At 35.9% G+C, this 19,266-nt stretch overlaps 1 protein-coding gene across 4 annotated transcripts in view; it reads left to right on the forward strand.

The window, feature by feature from the left end:
- The window catches only part of LOC124416397 (heterogeneous nuclear ribonucleoprotein K homolog), a 101,151-nt gene that overhangs the window by 50,187 nt on the left and 31,698 nt on the right, over window positions 1-19,266 (forward strand). For all 4 annotated transcript variants that reach the window (XM_046897415.1, XM_046897416.1, XM_046897419.1 and 1 more), the window contains 5 exons: window positions 612-748; window positions 6,800-6,856; window positions 10,026-10,069; window positions 14,971-15,043; window positions 15,341-15,451. In XM_046897415.1, the coding sequence (XP_046753371.1) occupies window positions 617-748; window positions 6,800-6,856; window positions 10,026-10,069; window positions 14,971-15,043; window positions 15,341-15,451 (417 nt within the window). In that variant the 5' untranslated portion in view covers window positions 612-616. The remainder of the gene's footprint in view (window positions 1-611; window positions 749-6,799; window positions 6,857-10,025; window positions 10,070-14,970; window positions 15,044-15,340; window positions 15,452-19,266) is intronic.

Raw genomic sequence — 19,266 nt, forward strand, 5'->3', positions numbered from 1 at the left:
AAATACATATATGTACATTTGCGGAGAGAATGCCACCCTCCTTTGGTCGGAGTATCAATTCACGTTATATCGATTCTCCTTAACTTCCTGCAACGGGGCTCTCTGAAGCTTTCGTAAATCGAGAAGCTGCTTATACGCTGTTGGAAAATTATTACTAAACATAATGTCCCAGCTACTTTGTTCACATTTTAGGTTTCAGTTATAAATTTGTTACATTTTTGTTATATAGTAAATATAACACAAATTATTGTAATTTTAACATTTAATTTGTACCTTGTACTTTTTTTTTTTTTTTTTACCTTCTCTCCTTATTAGTAGTACATTAAAAAATGATCGAATCAACACAAAAAAATTTGCTGTAACTGCTGGCAAATTTTTTTTTCTAACCATGTAACTATAGAGATTTCAACGATATGCTTATTATTTTCTCAACTTTTCGTGACAGATTATAATTATTTTTAAAACTAACGATAAGGTACATTTGGATCTGTCGTGTGTTTCTAAATAGTTTATATAGGTGTGACGTTTCATTGAATACTTAGGATTCATTGATATGAGAGAACAACTCGAGTTTAAAACTAAAATTTAACTTTTTCTTATTGCTGTTTCAGGAATAATGAAACGCGAGGCTGACGGCGGAGCCATGACAGGCGGCGGGGGCGGCGGAGGCGGTGGAGGCGGTCCAACCAGCCCCCATAAACGATACCGTCAAGGCGACGACGAACTCCGTCTTCTGATACCCAGCAAGGTGCGTCTAATGTGCATTATAATTGTTACCTTGCTCTACGGCTTCCATGTCCGTCCATTATCGTGCTGCTTCTCGACGACAAGCGTCCTTCTCTTTTCTCTCAACCTTTTCGAGCCAGCAGGTAACTCGGAAACTCCAACGTACGTGTTGTTGACTATTTGTGTACATAAATCATATCGCTAAAAAATGTCTAATTTCAAGGGAGGAATGCCGGCCTTTTCAAAGGTTTAACTTTTTTTGTTCCTTGACGTGGTAAAAGAGAAAAAGTTTGAAACTTCGTGATGTCGGGAAGTTTTAGGTGCATAAAAAAAAAAAAAAAAAATAAATGAATCAATCATAATATCAACTATGCGGCAGTGAAACTTGGACTTTGGTAATTTTTGTCTAGTATCAATTCTTCCTCGATAATGTGGAACGCGAAGGAGGAGGATTCACCTCGAGGCGTTGTCAGGCCTTTGCCTTCGTAGTATGAATTTAAAATTCAACTCGCTTAAATTCACTTCGAATCGGAGTCTTCACTTTAGTGATAGATGCAAATTTCGATGACTGTGCGTGCGTAAAGTTTAGACAGTATTAGAGCGAGGCCAGGCAAGGAGGAAAAAGCTGACTGCACGGAAGCTACGTGCTGCAGGCTTCGTTCCTTCATTCCGGTGGCGTAAGCTGCGCGGGTTTTGCTACCGAACGGAATTTTAGCCAGGTAGGTATAAGGAAGTTGTGATTTGAATCTTGAGTAGGAAACTGAACGGCGTGGAACGCCGTGGCACAAGCCGGACGCGTGCTCCGGTGCTCCAGCACTTCCGGTTATTGTTTCACTCCTGAAGACCCCCGTTAGATTATTATTATAATTATTGTTGTTGTTGTTATTATTATTATTATATATCCTGCTCATGCACAGAAATAACTGTATATTATATTGGCCGCGTATGGCAGGCATTGAAAAAGGGTGGCCACTCGGCTGGAAAACCTGATGGAAAATGTCGGGTAATTTTGTATCAAATATTACGTAGCTGTTGTCTCTCTTGAATTTTTTCAATATCTCACGAGTAATGGTTTTCGATTAGATCTTTCGTCAATTATTTGAGACAGTATTTTTTGTTTTCTTTTTTCCCCTCCAAGATTTTTCCTCTGTTAGTATTTATTTATTTACGCCAATCATAGTGATTTCAATGTTTTTGAAAGTGCAGAGGGAAAATGTTCAATTTTTTAATTTGACCTTCCATTTTTGGTATGTATTATGGTTTTCTCTTTTTTTTTTCTTTTATATCCGATTTAATAATTGTTCTTTCTTGCGTGTTTATTCCTTCAATCGAATATTAAGATCGAGGTTAAGATGATTTGACGGTAGTGGTGAAAAATGGTGAAATTCAGGTGGAGGGATTAATAATGAATAAAACACTCGGAATTCCTTAGCATGTAATGTGACGCGTTCATGCATTCTATACCAGGTTACGTAATCGAAGACATTTTCACGAGGTGCGAGATTTTTCTCACTAATAGTTACGTGACTTATTAAGTCTACGAGGAAGCAAGAAAAGAAGAAAAAAAAAAGAGAAAAAAAAAAATGAATCTGGGTAATTAGTTACCGTTTAGTTTTATTTTAAGGAGCATTTTATCCGGTTTGAAAGATTGCGGGCGTCGCGCGTCGTCCCTTTGAAATGCAGTCTGCAGTGGGAAGCAAGCAAGCAAGCAAGCAAGCAAGCAAGCAAGCAAGCAAGCAAGCGGTCTTCCTACTCCAAAGCGGTCTGGCAAATTACACCTCGTAATCACGTTCCTACTGTGCTCCCTCATGCCGACCATGCCGGTGCTGCGGTTCTCCCCATAACCGCTGCGATTCGACGCGCAATTATACCGCCGTACTGCACTGCAGTTTCAAACAACTGAACAATCCGCGATATGCTGTAGGTATAAGGTACATACATACATACATATATACATATATACATATACATATATTGCGGAAAGCTAAATAAACGCGGAAACCTGCTGCAGCAGCTTCCAGCTGCGAGACGTCAATTTTCCACCCATTCAAATCCTTCTGTTACAATACCTACCCCTGTGTAGTTTTACTTTTTCGCAAAAGATATTCTCTATTTTTTTTTTTTTTTTTTTTGTATCAATGATTTTTTCGTACGACTAATGAATTTTGACACATAAATTGGTATGAAAATAAAAGACAACTTTTGAACGAGTGGTAAAACAAAAAACAAAAAACAAAAAAAAATTGAAACAATTCGGGGGTTACTTTTTTTTGACCCCCGAAATAGTATATTAAAATTCAAGTCAAATCGGTGATGATGAGGGTTGGCATGGAATGCCCTATATTTACTCGGAATTTCGAAAGTTTTTGGAGCGAGAAGATGTTGAGTTGACATGACGTTTTGTATGTTTCCAAACATCCTAGCCACAGTATATGTATATATATGGAGAAACACTAGGCAGTTGGTATTTTCCGAGACAAGGTCTGTCTGCATTATATATGGACCGATACCTTCTCCCGCAACCCGGTTCTTCAATTGCAAAACGCTAACCTGGATTTAATGTTACGTTGCAATTAATGGTGCAGAATTCAAGAAACGCCGGCACGAAGCTTAATTGGCATCTATATTTTATGTATATATATATATATATATATATATATATATTTCTCTACGCTCTGCATGCAATCGGCTGGATATTCTTTATTGCGCAAATTTTATTCAATATCATAGTGAAAAATTTCTATGTTCTTCTGAAACGGAATGAAAGGGTATTAAAATAAACGAAACGAAACGGTATTCTATCGATCACGCTCGAAAGAAACTTCAATTACGCATTTGTAGTTAATTATATAGAAGGCAATATCAATTATCTCGTCGATTGCGAGGAATTTTAATTTTATTATAGGTAGATTACGAGATATATTGGTCGTTGTGAATTTTGAATTGCTCATTAATTTCTATACGCGTCTTAACTTTTTATATGGTTTCGATTTCCTGCTTTTTTTTTCATTTAGTTACAGTTATACATAGCTTTTAAAAACATAGATTTCTACACTATTTAATAAGCGTTTCATTCGATTTTTCCCATTTCGTTTTATTCAATATTGGATTATTACTGGCCTGTAACCAGGCGTTTGTACTAATTCAGTCTAAGCTGTATAATATAAAAATATTGAATAATTTATTATATTTAATTACTGCGGATAATTGTTCGCCGACGTAGTCAGATTATTACAGCACGGTTTTCATATGTTGCGTTATAACACGAATTTAAACATCATGCGATTTTACCGGTGTATTCGATTAATCAAACCATGAATAACGCTCTTTCTTCTTTATCTACTGAATTTAAAACTTGCCAGCAAATTCTGTCTGTTCCTGGTAATTTAATTGAGAAATATAAGTCGACGGGAATGGTAACGCAATCTCTTTGATTCTCTCTTGTTAATGTTCTTCCTTTCCAATAATTCAACGATCTTCAATTATTCAGGTTAAAAATTTAATAACGAATATAACGATTAATTGAAAATCATCTGTTTTTATGTTTAAAAAAAAAAAAAAAAAAAAAAAAAATCCACTCATTTCATATAATTTATTTTTCAACGAGTTGCTAGACAGCAACTATTTTATACAGCAAAATGAGATTGCAGGTATAGCATGACGTGTAGAGAATCGCGAAAGTCGTCGACTCGCTTATATGCCGATGCATATTCATCAAGGTATTCAATGTTTCGTACACAAGTACACTATTCTGATCGTCAATAATCGGTTTCATAAAAATAATCTCGCCATTGCTCGATTGCACGCGCCGCGAAAGGCTGCGGCTGCTGCTGCTGTTGCTGCATGGATCTTAAATGGGCTATTCCTATTCCTATTATACATATTATAGGTACCTACGTGAATTCCGAGTGATGTGGCACGCAATGACTTACTTATTCTGTACGCAGTTCGCGCTTTCGAGACTGAGGTTATATACCCACGTCATGTATGCTTATGAGAAAAGGCTGCGGCAGTGTCTTGGATTGTGCAATCTGCTGCTGTTGCTGTTGCTGTTGCTGTTGCGCCTGTTCCTTATAGATTTTATGGTGTTACAATCCAACGCGAACTAATTCCCTTTTGCCATATTGAAACTTTACTTCATCTTATTGGCTGCTGGACGCACGATAGTTTATATGTGCAACGCGAGCATGTCTGTAACGCGTTTTTCCATGCGTGCTTCTCTACATAAAGTATCCGTTTCTATGGCGGTACGGTGAGTCTACGAATTTGCATACACGGAGTACAAAAAATACAAAGAATACAGAAATTCTTGCGTTCGAGATACACTGACTTTGTTATTTGGAGGTATACGTATACGTCAACGTCGAAATCTACTAGGGGATCACCCTTATAAATTTTTTCCCTGCAAAGAATACGGAATAATTGCGTTTATATATATAACATATGTATATGTTTGTGTAATTAGTTGAAAAAAAAAAAAAAAAAATTATTATTTATTATGTAGGAGGACTCGAGGTTTCTCGTTTGGATTAATTCAAAGCAAATTTTCGATAATCTCTTTGACTAATTAGCTCTCAATTTTTCTTTTTGTTGTCTCTGTACATATATTATATACAAATGCAAAAGATCAATTATAGAGTTGTTCGATTAATTTCTGTTGCTTTCCTTTTTTTAAACGATTAATATCTCCTATAAGATACTTGATGATTTTTTTTTTTTACCATGATGCGCAAGCTTTTATCAACACAGCTGTTAAGCATGGGAAATCTTATTCTATTCACGTATACAATTATTGCATAAGAATAGTGTAAAATTTAATAATTTGCATAATTAGACACGGTATAATATATATGTAATTCTCTTGTTGTTCTGGCGCGACAAAAGAATGCCTGGTGTAACAATATTCCGAACCGCGCCGTACAAAGTATAATGTGTGCACACATGGCGCGTTGTAATTGATATCGTTCGTAATGAGGCTGCGTACAGGTATAATATAATATCTCTGGCAAACACGAGACGACGAGAATAGGTATGAGGTGTATTGTAAGATGTTTCTGCGGACTAAGAGTAATTCTACGATTATATTATACCTATATGACAGCAACCTTCGAAATTAGCTAGCAGACGATTATGACACGTTGAGCTTGAGAATGTCGAGAAGTGCGTTTTGGCCGGGGAGAACTGCAAAATGCGTGCAGCAGAGAAGAGAGACTCAGTTTTAAACATGCATAAACTGCATTATTAGCGAAATTAGTTTTTTCCTTGTACTACGTATAATGGGTACTAACGCTTGGTTCGGTAAGATGAACGCTTGCCTCGAGGTTAATGAGACGCTTCACTTTTATCTTGACGGAATTTTTAAACTTTTGCAACAGTGTGATATACAGTCTACAAAGAATGGAATTATTAATCAAAGAAATAATTTCTTATAGCATTATTACAGTATGAAAAACATGAGTGACCACTTGTCGTAGTGAAAGATTTTTGGGCGCGACTTCAAAGTCTTGGGATGTTTAGTCAATTGAGTCAGGAAAATTTTAAAGGATATTATATATATAAATATACATATATATATACATATATATATATAATAACAATAATGATACCAACGGACTTTCATTTTTTGGCTGATGAAAATCGCATAAAAATCCACTTGGAGAAAACTTGCGATAAATGATTTTTACTCTCATTGTTTATAAGATGGAAATACCGAGTAGTAATTTTATACCCACCCATTCAGGTTCGACTGTAGTAGGGAAATTATGGAAAAGAAGACAAAGTTTGTTGGGGAGATGCCAAAAATTATGAAACTTGATCGAAAGAAAACACACAAATGAAAAGTGAATGAAAATAATAAAAATGAAAATTTCTGCGAATTTATAAAAAGTTATTAATTAGGTATTATTATCGTCATTATTATCATTATTATTATCATTATCATTATTATTAATAATAACAACATAATTATCAAGATGATTTCACTTCCCTTGATATTTTCGCTGGCTGGTCGTTTATCCGTTTATGCACAGTTTGGGAAAAAATCGTAACCATTTTGAAATCATTTTTGTTACAGGTTGCTGGTTCCATAATCGGCAAGGGCGGTCAGAACATCACAAAACTTAGAAGCCAGGTCAGTTTCCAATAATATACGTAAGAATTGAGTAATAAAGGTCATATATTTTATCCTATCCTATAAGGCATATATATTATATACACACATACCTGATATTCTTTCCATGGGCATACTAGAAAAGTTGTCAGACACGTGTCTACGAATACCTACTACTGTCGTTATTTTTTTTTTATCGTCGTACCGTGTAATGATCCAGCCTCTCTACTATGTAAGTTTTTTTTTTTTTTTTTTTTTTTTTTTTTTTTTTTTTTTTTTTTTTTTTTTCCCTCTTATATCCCATTTTCCTTTTGTTACGGGAGTATCGTTTCCACGTTTTTATACGGTCATTTCGTTTTTCACGACACGAAATGTATCGCGGATGTACCTACAGTCGAATCCGTGCTATTCTTCTCTTCTATGCCCAAGCTCGTTTTTTTTCCTTCATGGATTTTTTTTTTCGTCTCTGTTCTCTGGCCACCATTTATCGTTTTGACCTCAGTGAGTACGGACAATTTTTAATCTTTTTCTCGCTCGTACATCAACGCGTCATACAATTTATCATTGATTTTTCTTATGTATTTTCATACGTCGTTTGTATATCTATATAGAACGTACTATGCAAGTCGAGGCGATAAAAGTTGCCATAGCCCTATATTGTATACAACTAATGGCATTTACAATTTCTTTAAAAAAAAATTAGAAACTAACAAGTATGTAGCAATTAGAACTTAATATCGATTAAGTTGGTTATTATTACTACTGATTATCATTATTATCATTATATTATTATTTATACCTTATTATTTTCACATACGTATTGGTTTATTTATTATTCATTTAATTTTCATCCCTTCGATATAATTTATAGATCTACGGGTTTCTTTTATACTCGTCATCGCGTATTCGATTCGTTTTCAGTTTCGAATTTATATGGGATTTAGTTCGGCGTGTCTGTAAATTTTTCCCCGTTTCTAACGCGTGAAAAAATGTTTCCAAAACACCGCAAAATCGCATGTATTTATCTGTAATTAATAATCCAAGTTACGCAACGATGTCACAAACGAAAACTGATTCAGTCCAGTTATCAAGAAGGCACGATCAATGCCTGAGTGTCAGCGCTCGATCTTTTAAATATATATATCACCCCTTCGTTATGCAGATAATAAAATGCTTTTGTTTGATAAATTGGTGAGAAAAAATCAATGGGCAAATTTATATTAGTTATATTATTGTTTAACCTCCAACTTTATCATCGCTATAGAATTCATCGGAGCTCCCTTTGTATGATCGATGAATTTCCACTACTAAATATTTTGTTGGGAATATTTATTATACAATTCTCTTTGTATATTTTCATTGTAAATGATACTCAATAAGTTAAGTTGGCGGTATAAAAGAAACCATTGATGGTTGAGGAGTCACGTGCCCCAGTGATATCATCGCTATGAAAATGATTGCATTTATAGGTACATCTATCAGCTTTTGAATCACATTAAACGTTATGATATCCAGACGGATACATCTATCTGAAACGTGTATGATGTCGTCGCTTTAAATTTATTTGCCTCGCTTATTTAACTTCCGTCGGTGAATGAGGGATCCGATTATACAGTTCTGCTATTCAGGGTATTTTATAGGTGGTTGAGTAATACCTGCTGCAACTTGTTTCACGTATTACGTATATTAAATTTTAAACCCCGTTTTACCTTGCTTAACTGACTGAAACACCTGCTCCCTCCGTCATGAAGCAATTCAACGCTTTTCGTACCCATGGGAAATCTCATCTATTGACAGATGTCTTGAACACGGTGCTTTCTGCACCGCAGGGTCCGAAAGACGTCTCCGTCGATAAACGTGGCATCTTATTGAATTACATCGCTGCTTAACAGGAATGCTTACATGATTAATAATTGGGAAAACTGTAAGGCTTTCGTATAGTATCAATTTCGGAACGTAGAAGTGAAAGTGAAGCATGTATTTATTTAAGTGCTGTGAACGACTTGGAACTTGCGAGTGATACCTACATCATACATGTAACATGCGTTCGTAACATGCATTTACAATTTACAAAACGCAACTCGGTTGATAGATATATTTCATAAATCCCGCATCATCTATTGATCATAGTTTGATAGTCGACAGATAAATCGATCGAAATCTGGGTTTCCATTGATATAACACGTACTAACTTGTCTGTTTGCAAAACAGTTATTACACACTTTCAATATTATTGAAAGAGAAAGAAACGCGAAAGGAACGTTCATATGCTTTGACAAATTCTCGTATATCATGTTCTGGGGACACTTTATTCAAATATTTTTTATTTTACTTTCGTAAATTTTAACAACGTAGTTGCAAATCACCAAACCCAGTAAAAGATGACCCATCACAGCGAGAATGAGAGAGAGAGAGAGAGAGAGAGAGAGAGAGAAAGAGAAAAATGGCAAAATATTACTAACAATAAGTCGCCACGTTAATCTGTACCTTCCATAATGAGATTCTGGGTCTCTTCAAGTTCTAATTCCACCCATCTTTATTCGTCATCACCTATCGTTGAACAGTACGAAGTATGAACGACCATGTTTCATACGAATAATGAAATGAAATGAAATGAAATGAAATGAAATGAAATGGAATGGAAACCCTCTGCCCATGTCAGCACAACGTCACGATAACGAACTTATCATTAGATTATACGTAGTAAGAAAGATTTATTAGCGACTGCTTCGACATTCTAAACAAGACCCATGTGCATGTGGACACCGTGGGTTTTTAGGGGTAGTATTTAGGACGATTGGAAATCAGTAAATTTCCTCGGGGACTTACGTAGGTAGGTATAGGATATTTCATAGATAGAGGTTAGGTTAAAGCTAAACGAGATTGTGAGAGGGTGTAGACGAAGTCTAACTTGGTTGATCATTTGTGCCCTGGTCCCGCCCTGACCCTGGCCGTTGCCCCCTCGGTTGCCCTGGTTGCCCTGGTTGCCCTGGTTGCCCTGGTTGCCCTGCCCTGTGCCGTGTGCCCTGCCCGGAACGATGGACCCGACCAAACTCGATCTGCGATTCGACCAATGAACAACAACAACAACAACCACCACCACCACCACCACCACCACCAATGCTCTACTACTGAAACTACCAACCACCACCACCACCAACCACCAACTCTACCAATGAATGAACTACAGTACAAAGCCTCAATCATTGTACCCGACTGTCCCGGACCTGAACGGTAATGCCAAAACCACTTTTGTCTAATTTTCACAATTTTTTTTTTTTTTTTTTTTTTACTTCTCTCTCTTCTTTTCTTCTCTAATTATTCTCTCGTATTATGCTGATCATTCTAATTTTGCTCCGCAGTTATTATTGTATGTTATTTATATACATCTTGCATACAAGTGTAACATCTTCGTTATACGATATCACATATATTACCACCTATATATGCAGGATTAAAATCTCTATATACATACTGCAGTCCTTGCCGATATACATATATATTTTATATATATATATATATATATGTATATAATATAACGTACCTGCCACAGATCGTCGTTGCACATTATTGCATACACCATTTTCATATTCTCACATACGTATATAGTATATACTCTTTACCGTATATACATTATATATTTCTGTATGTATCGATATTTAACTGCCTTCTTCAAGTTTTTCTATAATTTTTCTTCCATTTGAAAATTCTGATTCTTATTCTTGCATACGAGAATCATCCTAGGTAAATTTTTCCTACACTCCAAGCTGCAACGACTGTTTATGTAAATCCTATTGTGTTACTTACCCAGGCAGTTTACAATAAGCAGGACTTTTGAAGCAGATTATTAATCATGTATTGTACAAAAAACTGAAATCGTAACTATATTGCCATTCTCCACCGTGTCCAGCACTCCACATACATAATATAATTCAATATAATATCTTGCAGCGTATACTTACATTATACATGCATAGAGAGATTCATGCCTGATCTTGACTAATTTGTTTCCTCACACGAACCTAGATTATCGTAGTCATGTATATATTAATGCTGATGATGATTTTCTTGTTTTACAATTTTATTACTAGATTCACGGACTCTCAAGTTACGTTATAAATCTTTTAACTTTTGGTATCCAACAATAAAAACAACAACAATAATAATAATGATAATATTAATCATATAAAATCTTATCGTGATTCTTAGTCGTGTAGAAGCTCAACTCTCGAAGTTCAAATGGTCGAGTCTCTATACTTTCATCCTCGTCGCGAAAGTTTTCTTCCCCCTTTGTTACATATATAATAAAGTATGAAATATGAACAAATTTATCGTATCCGACATTTAGGAGTCGACAATTTTACGTTTTCAATTTCATTTCTCGAAGGTTTGATAAAATCGTTGGTATTTTCAGCTCAATTTTTCCTTACATTTCTATATCCATTTTATTCTACCACCATACTGATCTATTCTCGTGTTTTTCTCAACGACGATAACTATCAGAGAATTTATTACACGAGGGGGGATTTTGCCCCAGAGCATGTTCGAGGGATGTGAAGGTTTTTTTTTTTTCTTGTCTTATGTACATATATAATGTCTATGTGTGTATATACAAACATTATATATATACATATATGTATGTGTGTGTCTAATATACGGGATTTTTTTTTGTGAATAATATCATAACTTTTCATTTTTATGTCAAATCTCATCTTATCTCAAATTTAATGTATTTGTAATCGTTTATATTGTTTATAATACATTACTGTTTTTGTTTTCTAAAATTTTATCATGATTTATGATTACGTATCATATACAATGACGAACTTAATATTTTATCTGCGCTGCATGACTTACAAACTATACAATTACGTAGGAAATTTTCGCGACATATACATATTTTAACGGTTGAAATAACAATCGTGCTACGATTGTATCCAATATCAGGAATAGTCGAGGAACAAGCAGCGTCAATTCGATTTCTCCAGTCTGCCTCTTACACTGCGTTCCGATACGTTACTCCGGTTGCATATCTGCAGGCGCGTATTGACATGCTCTTACACCGTTCAGAGAACCGGTTATCCGAACATCCCAAGTTTTTAGCATTCAATCAATTACCACGCTGATGAAAGTAAATGAATATACTATTTTGGTCGCGGATAAAAAGAAGAAGAAGTAGAAGAAGGAAAAAAAATCGAATGAGTAAAATAGTTGTTCGTTATTCGTTCGGGATATTAACGGACTACGACTTTTGAATTCGGTCCGTTGCGACGCGGTGCATGGGATATATAGAAAAAAAAAAAAAAACGGAAAACTCGTATCATTTCATTGGTTTGTTTTCTTTCATTCTTCTCTCTCACTATTTTTTTCCCATGCACTGCTTATCAAGGTGGTAACGATGATCGAGCAAATAGCGATCACGCCAATGAAATGAATCGAGAAGCATATAATTTCAGAGGTGAGAAAATGAAATTGAAAATTTAGCGCAATCTTCTAACCGTCACTCGACGTCAATTGACTTTTTCAGGCCCACATAGATATATGTATATATACCAGCTGTATGTATAAATGTATGTACTTTCATATATCTGTATACCATATTGTACGTATATAAATATTAAATACGTTCGTAAAATTGAGGCGTGCGTGTAGGTACGCTTCTCACGTATAAAACTGGGGTAATTTCCAACGACCCGCCCGTGCAACCCCCTGCAACCCCCAAGCCCGACCCACCACCCGGCCAAACCCGAACCAAAACCAGTTGAAATTCAACGAATCGACCAGACTTTCACTTTGCAAAATAGACTCGTGGTCTCCGGAGGAAATTTCTAAAGAACGTACGTCTCTCGCCTTTACCTCTTCATTCGCTGAAGTCTCTTGTCCGCGGGAAAGGAAACGGAAAAGAAGGAGTCCCAAGTGCTGCAGCGAATTGAAGAGAAAAAGACCGGTTGAAAGTTTTTTTTTTTTTTTTTGCAAATTCAATGGTTTAAAATTTCTACTACACCTTACGGAGGCTCTTTACAATTTATTTCACATATAAAATATTGACACAGTTTTTTTTTTTGTACATATGTATATAATATCGGTTTGAATTCGCATCTTACGTATATCGCAATACGCAATGAAATATTTGTCATCAGACGGCTAAACAGACAATTCCGAACTGACGAAATTGCTCCGTAAATCACGATTTCCGATATGCAAGTTAACCTGTCTTCGCACTCCGGCTTTCACCCTAAATAAAACCGGAAATCCTCACAAGGTCTGTGACGGAAAGAGGGAAGTATAAGGGAAAAATGGTCAAATCGCTCGTCGAGGAAAGTAAGTGTGGAGATTTATCGATAAATTATAATGAAGGAAAAAATCGATGACTATCATATAACCGAGAATCTGTATTGTTTAAACCACAATTATCGTATCATCCCCAAGTCTGCGCCAATAAAATACGGACGGATTTCTATTCTCTCGTGTATAATTGTTTAAATTGTTGGGCACAACTATTATATATAATAATATATTATTTCACATTCATGGTTCATTCCTGTTTTCAGCATCATACTTGTGTAACATATTGTATAAATCAGCAAATTTAACATATCTCGTTTGGTAATGGCGCATTAAGACTATTGCGGTGATGGCCGCTTAAAACTGAATCTATACAGTATAACCATGTAGCCGACTAATGACGTATATTATAACCCCTGGAAAATTAATTGGTGCATCGGAAAAAATAATTCATATAGAAATAAATCATCATTCGGTAATTAATAGAATTATTATAGAGATGTATTTGTTGAGATATATTTTTCACGTTCTATAATTTTTATCTACATATATTTGCATAATTTTCATTTATATATTGAATCTTGCTGTTACTTGGCGAAAAAATTACAAAAATTCTCGTCTTGCCCCATTATAATAATACATTTCCTTCGTTACTACAGGAACGTGTCTTCTTTCAGTTTCCATGTTTATTTTCAATTTTTCTACAATTTGCCGTTGGACGTTTACGATGTGTTACTTATTAATCGAGATATTGCCAAGTGCTGTGTATGCAATACCGCGAATTACACAACGTACGTTATTCCTAAGAAAGGAAAAAAGCTTGCCTTGTATCGTACCTTCTTATTCCGTTTTTCTTTTTATCTTCTCCGTAAAAAATTGAAAGAGAAGAAAAGTTAAATTCTCGCCAAATACTTACACGATTGCCAAGTCTTATACACGCTCGCGAGAAGGAAAAACGGCTGGAATATGTCGGAGTTGATTTGTGCCTGCCATTATTTAAGGACTTCCTGCTCCTCCTTCTCCTCCTCCTCCTCCAGGCGGAAGACGACGCGACGGGGTGTTGTGCCGGAAAGTTTCGCAGTTTTAAAAAGCAATATTCATTCTCCGTGTCTCGGGATTGCAGTCGGTACCCCAAATGGGCAGCCTTCTTTCCTCACCGAACAAAGATTACCGTGAATTTTCTCTCGGGCATTTTCTGCCGGTTTAAACTTCAGACTTATGGCTGTAACTCTTGTGTCGTCGGTCTTGTTGTTGTTTTTGTTGTTATTGTTATTCGCCTGCACTGTCACGCTTTGCTCTTCCTGCGTAAAACTTATATGTTTGCGTATACGCTAGACTGCGCAGCGAATTTTCTTATTTTTGTTTATTTTTTTTTCTTCTCCTTTTATTTCATTTATTGTTTCCCCTTCTACCCAGCGATAAAAATTTTTTTTTTTTTTAACTCGGGAATTCCACTGCACGCGTTTTATTTCGTACATAATATATTATATGTATCGAGTTTGAGACAACAACTTCTCGACTACCGTTTCAAATATACGGGAGATAAACTTTTTTCTCACTCCGCTTATTGTTTTTTTTTTTTTTTTTTTTTTTTTGCATTTCACATGTACACAGCACTTGACATATTTCAAAATACATCAATCGGTTGAAAGAAATTTCTTAAAGTTCGTCAATGTTCTAGTGAATCTTATTTTCTCTCGTTTGTTATTATACCTATTATAAAATAGGATTATCGTCGTTTTTAATATTTATATCTTGAGACGTTTGTGCGTGAATCGAATGGTACAAATCATTTTGTTTTTATATTTTCTTGAAGAACTGGCCTAATTTCCCAAGTTTTTTGATTACAGAATTCTGACGATCAGCTCGGACTTGGACACTGTATTGCAGGTCGTTAACGAAGTTGTACCTAATCTTGAGGAGGTGAGTCTGGAACAGTTTTGAAAAATATTTCTTGTCATAAATTCGATTCCTTTCCTCTGTATAAATTTCTCAGTTTTTAGGATGTGCTTGGTTTCTTTTTCTTACTTTTTTTCTCATCAATTCTCATGAATTGGGGATCACTCGATTTTCTATCACGATTCAATACCTATCATGTTGCACGGATATTTTGTATCTACGCAATTTTGCTTCTGCGCGGGTGAAGCTAAACCTAAGCTTTCGTTTTCAAGTTCAATCGAAACCTGTGTTAATAATTTGTCGTTTTTGCATTTGTCAAAGAACGGATCGAGGCACGGAAACGATGAAATCGACGTCCGCATGCTGGTACATCAGAGCCAGGCCGGCTGCATCATCGGCAAGGGTGGATTCAAGATCAAGGAGCTCAGAGAGGTGAGTTTCGCGATATTCAATTTACGAATCGGAATCTCTTAACAATCGTATAAAGAACGGGGAGGAAATGAAGAAACAATACATTTACCAAGGATCTCGATACATCCGAGATCAAAGCGTTTGGCGTTGAATCCTCACCGGGAAACTCCGATAAAAAGCTGACCTACAGTATTCCCAGAGAAACCCTTTGAATATTTAAACAATCTTCCGAATTTCTAGACTCCCCGACCTTCGAACAACCAATATTTTCATCTTATCTGCACTCGGTAAGATACGAATTGTGTTCAAAAAAATTTCTTCGTCACCCACTCCTCGGTACTTCTTTTCCTCTTTGATACTTTTTTTTTTAATTTTTTAATTTTTTACCATGTACAGAGATATATAGGTATACGGTATATAACGTATCGTTAATTAATGCGATATCTTTAATTAGAAGGGCAGATATTCATACTTCACCGCTGATTCTCCTCGGAATTTCTCGACGAAGATTAATTATGTAATCGAGTCGCGGATATCAAGAGCTTCGTACTTCGTTTTTTCTTTTTACCACTTTTTTTTTTTTTTTTTATCTATCTTACATTCTTTTCTTCCTCTTTCCGCTTCGTCTCTTATTTCTTTTTTTTCTCTCTTTTATTTTCTCTTTTGTGCAAAGGAGAGTCGAGGCTGAAGAGGGCAGCTCGATTTTCTCGCAATTAACTACGCGTACTCTCTTATACGTATATAGTGTATCGTTTTACAGCGAAAGAATATCGCTGTATCTTGTCTGTCTGAATGGAGGGATTAAATTCCGCTGTTATCGAGCTTTGGATAACATCTGCGGTATAGAAATTATTACAGTGCAAAAAAATGCACATACACATGTTATAAAAATAGTGGTTATCAACGGCGTGTGTAAATTCTAGTCTCACTTGTCAGAAATTCAACATTATCAAATTATTACATACTAATACAGATTAAGTAATTTAATACGAACGAAGTATTTCTTTGAAAAATTTGGAAGATCGCACTGTGCTACGGAGCGATGTCGCCGAATGTACATATATGATCCGCTGTTCTCTCTTTATCGATTCGAAAGACGTTAATTTACGTCAGACTGCTGTTATTTCGACACGCGTAGCAATTTTCCTAGGACTTTCAGCATCGGGCGGCTTGTTGTGTTATTTATAACACGTATCCTGCGTATATGTATATATATATATATATATATATATATATATACATATATATATATATATATATATAGGTGGCAGTACCGGGAGTAGCTTATAGACGATGAATTGACACATGTTTCGAGGGTGGCTTAGCCTCCCACTCCATCGATCAATCGATCGATCGATCGATCGATCGTTCGTTCGTTCGGTCCGGTCAGTTCCGGCGTCGTTTTAGTTTCATTGATCGTTTCGTGGCTTTGACTGTAACGTGTTTGCAGGTGCGCTGAGTTGTGAAGCACTACTCGGAACGCGAAACAGTAACAATACCCATTGAAGCGGCAAATTAACGAAATTAAATCCACCTCACACCACTCTCTCGTATATTTTATTAGAGAAATTCACATCGAGGCGTGGTCTTATCAAACTGATAGATCAACGTATGGTTAATAATCGGAATCCGGCGATAATCAGATAAGAATTGACGATAGATCGACATCTTGGAAATATTCGCTCGAACGAGGAATGTTAACGCAAAGAAAGCTAGAAAAAGAAAAGACGAACAGTTTTTCTTTTCTTCTTCATACTTTGCTCTATAAATTCTCGGGAAAAAATAAATTGCTCCACCTTTAGCGACTCCTACATTAATTCATATATTTTCACTGCTCCGCTCAATCCGTATTATATATGTATATATATATGTATACAATATATAATCTCTGTGTAGGTCGGTTATTCAAATCCTCTATAGGGTGGAAAACATTTTCAGAAATAATTGAAAGGGTTCTTCAGCTTTATAAGTCGGGACTCTCTAGGCTCGAGCTATCGTTGAAATAAATCTGACCAACGTTTGTAACATTTTGGCCACTCGTTTCTTCAAAGGATTATTTATGGATATCGTTCAGTCGAAGAAGAATCGCTGTGCAGCCGTAAATGAAATGTGATTTGGAAAATGAAAACCTTGATATCCATCGTCCGAAATAATTCGACAAGTTTTTTTTAGTGTTACGCGAAGCTCACCTGTTCTCGTTTAATATTAGATATCATTCCGGCGGTCGAAACCAACGTGTTCGATTTAATAAAAGTCAGTTCTAAGTCGCGGGTCACGTTGAGTTACGTATCGAAACGACGTGTGCAGGGTTGGACTCTTAGTTGTTTACTTGGGGTGGCTGATTGGCATTAGGTCCGCGCAATCCTTCTTCACAATACAGACATTGTCCGGATATTTGGATTATTTAGAGGCTTCGGTAGTTCGGAGCTTTTGAGGCGTTCGAGTGCCGCACGATTGTTATCAATTATGTATTATTGGATTTACTGAAACCGACGTGGGCAAAACGTCGCTGCAATCGGCATTTCACTGCAGGGAGACCGATCGTTTAGAATTAGAATTGAATTTAAATTGAAACCGAAACGTTTTGTATATTCGTGTTTATTTTTTATTTATTTATTTATTTTACATATTATCCAATCCGTCTCATCTTCTGCTTTTTAATAACAATTTATTATTAATTAGGCTCAATTTTGAAACTCAGCTGAGAATAATATGTAATCAAATTTCTTATAATCTACGAGAGAAAAGGAAATGAAAATGCGGAAAGCGAGGATTTTTTTTTTTTTTTCTTTGTTTCTTCGTTTCTTTAAATATTTGTTATTTTTATTTTTCTCGCGTAAAATTTGGCCTGTGAAATAAACTAACCCTTGATTTAATGCCGGAAGTACGCCGAGCTATTAATACAACGCGATATTATATACACAAGCACGAGGCTTCGACGTTTATATCGGACGAAACGATGCTCGGGATGAAGAATATTTTTCCCCCGATAACAACGGGAGGTACCGGGATTTTTCGTTTCATTTTGTTCCGTTGCGAAATTAATTTTGATAAATTGTTCCCGAGAACAAGGGTAAACCTTTAAAGGCGATATTGAATTATTTTTAAATTTAGATGAGACAATAATAAATGTTCTTATTCATCTCGACAAGATGGAAAATGACTCCGAGACAATTGAACCTTAATATTACAGAATTTGATCACTTCGTGGCTATTATTATTGTTGCTATTGTTCATACCGCTTGTTTCTGCTCTCATTTTACGTGAGTCAATTTAATGGATTATGAGGTATGATCGCCATGCGCGTGAATCTGCATTTTTTGTTTATACCTTATACGCACCTAAGTTTGTGGAGATTTTTTCACTAAACGGTCGGTTCCATCCCTCTCTAAGTTATAAATCTTGGCGCAGGATAATCTCAGCTGTATTGTTAGCGTGAAAAGTAACAATACCAAAAGCTCGTTCTGCACCAAGGCAATCGAATACTGTCGTATCTCGAAACGTATTTGGGACCAAATCTCAGCGCTTCGCGAGTGAGAGAGAGAGAGAGAGAGAAAGAAAGACAAAGAGAACTGAAATTTTCCCAGCTCGGTATACCGGCCGGGTTTTTTCACTTCCGGGTTACCCCTCGTCAGTAATAAAGGTACAAATTAATAAGTCAGTTTATTTTCTTCTTCGAAGATATACGCTGCAATAAGAAATCAGGAATAAATGAATAAAAAATAAGCAGGCAATTTACTCGGTTCAAGTAGGCGCGCATTATTAGGTAGTACATTTAACTCGAAAGCCTCGAATGGTCGACTTCGATTATTTATTCATTTCGATAACAATCAAGT

The sequence above is a fragment of the Diprion similis genome, chromosome 2 (assembly GCF_021155765.1).
Source record: "Diprion similis isolate iyDipSimi1 chromosome 2, iyDipSimi1.1, whole genome shotgun sequence".
Taxonomy (NCBI): Eukaryota; Metazoa; Arthropoda; class Insecta; order Hymenoptera; family Diprionidae; genus Diprion; species Diprion similis.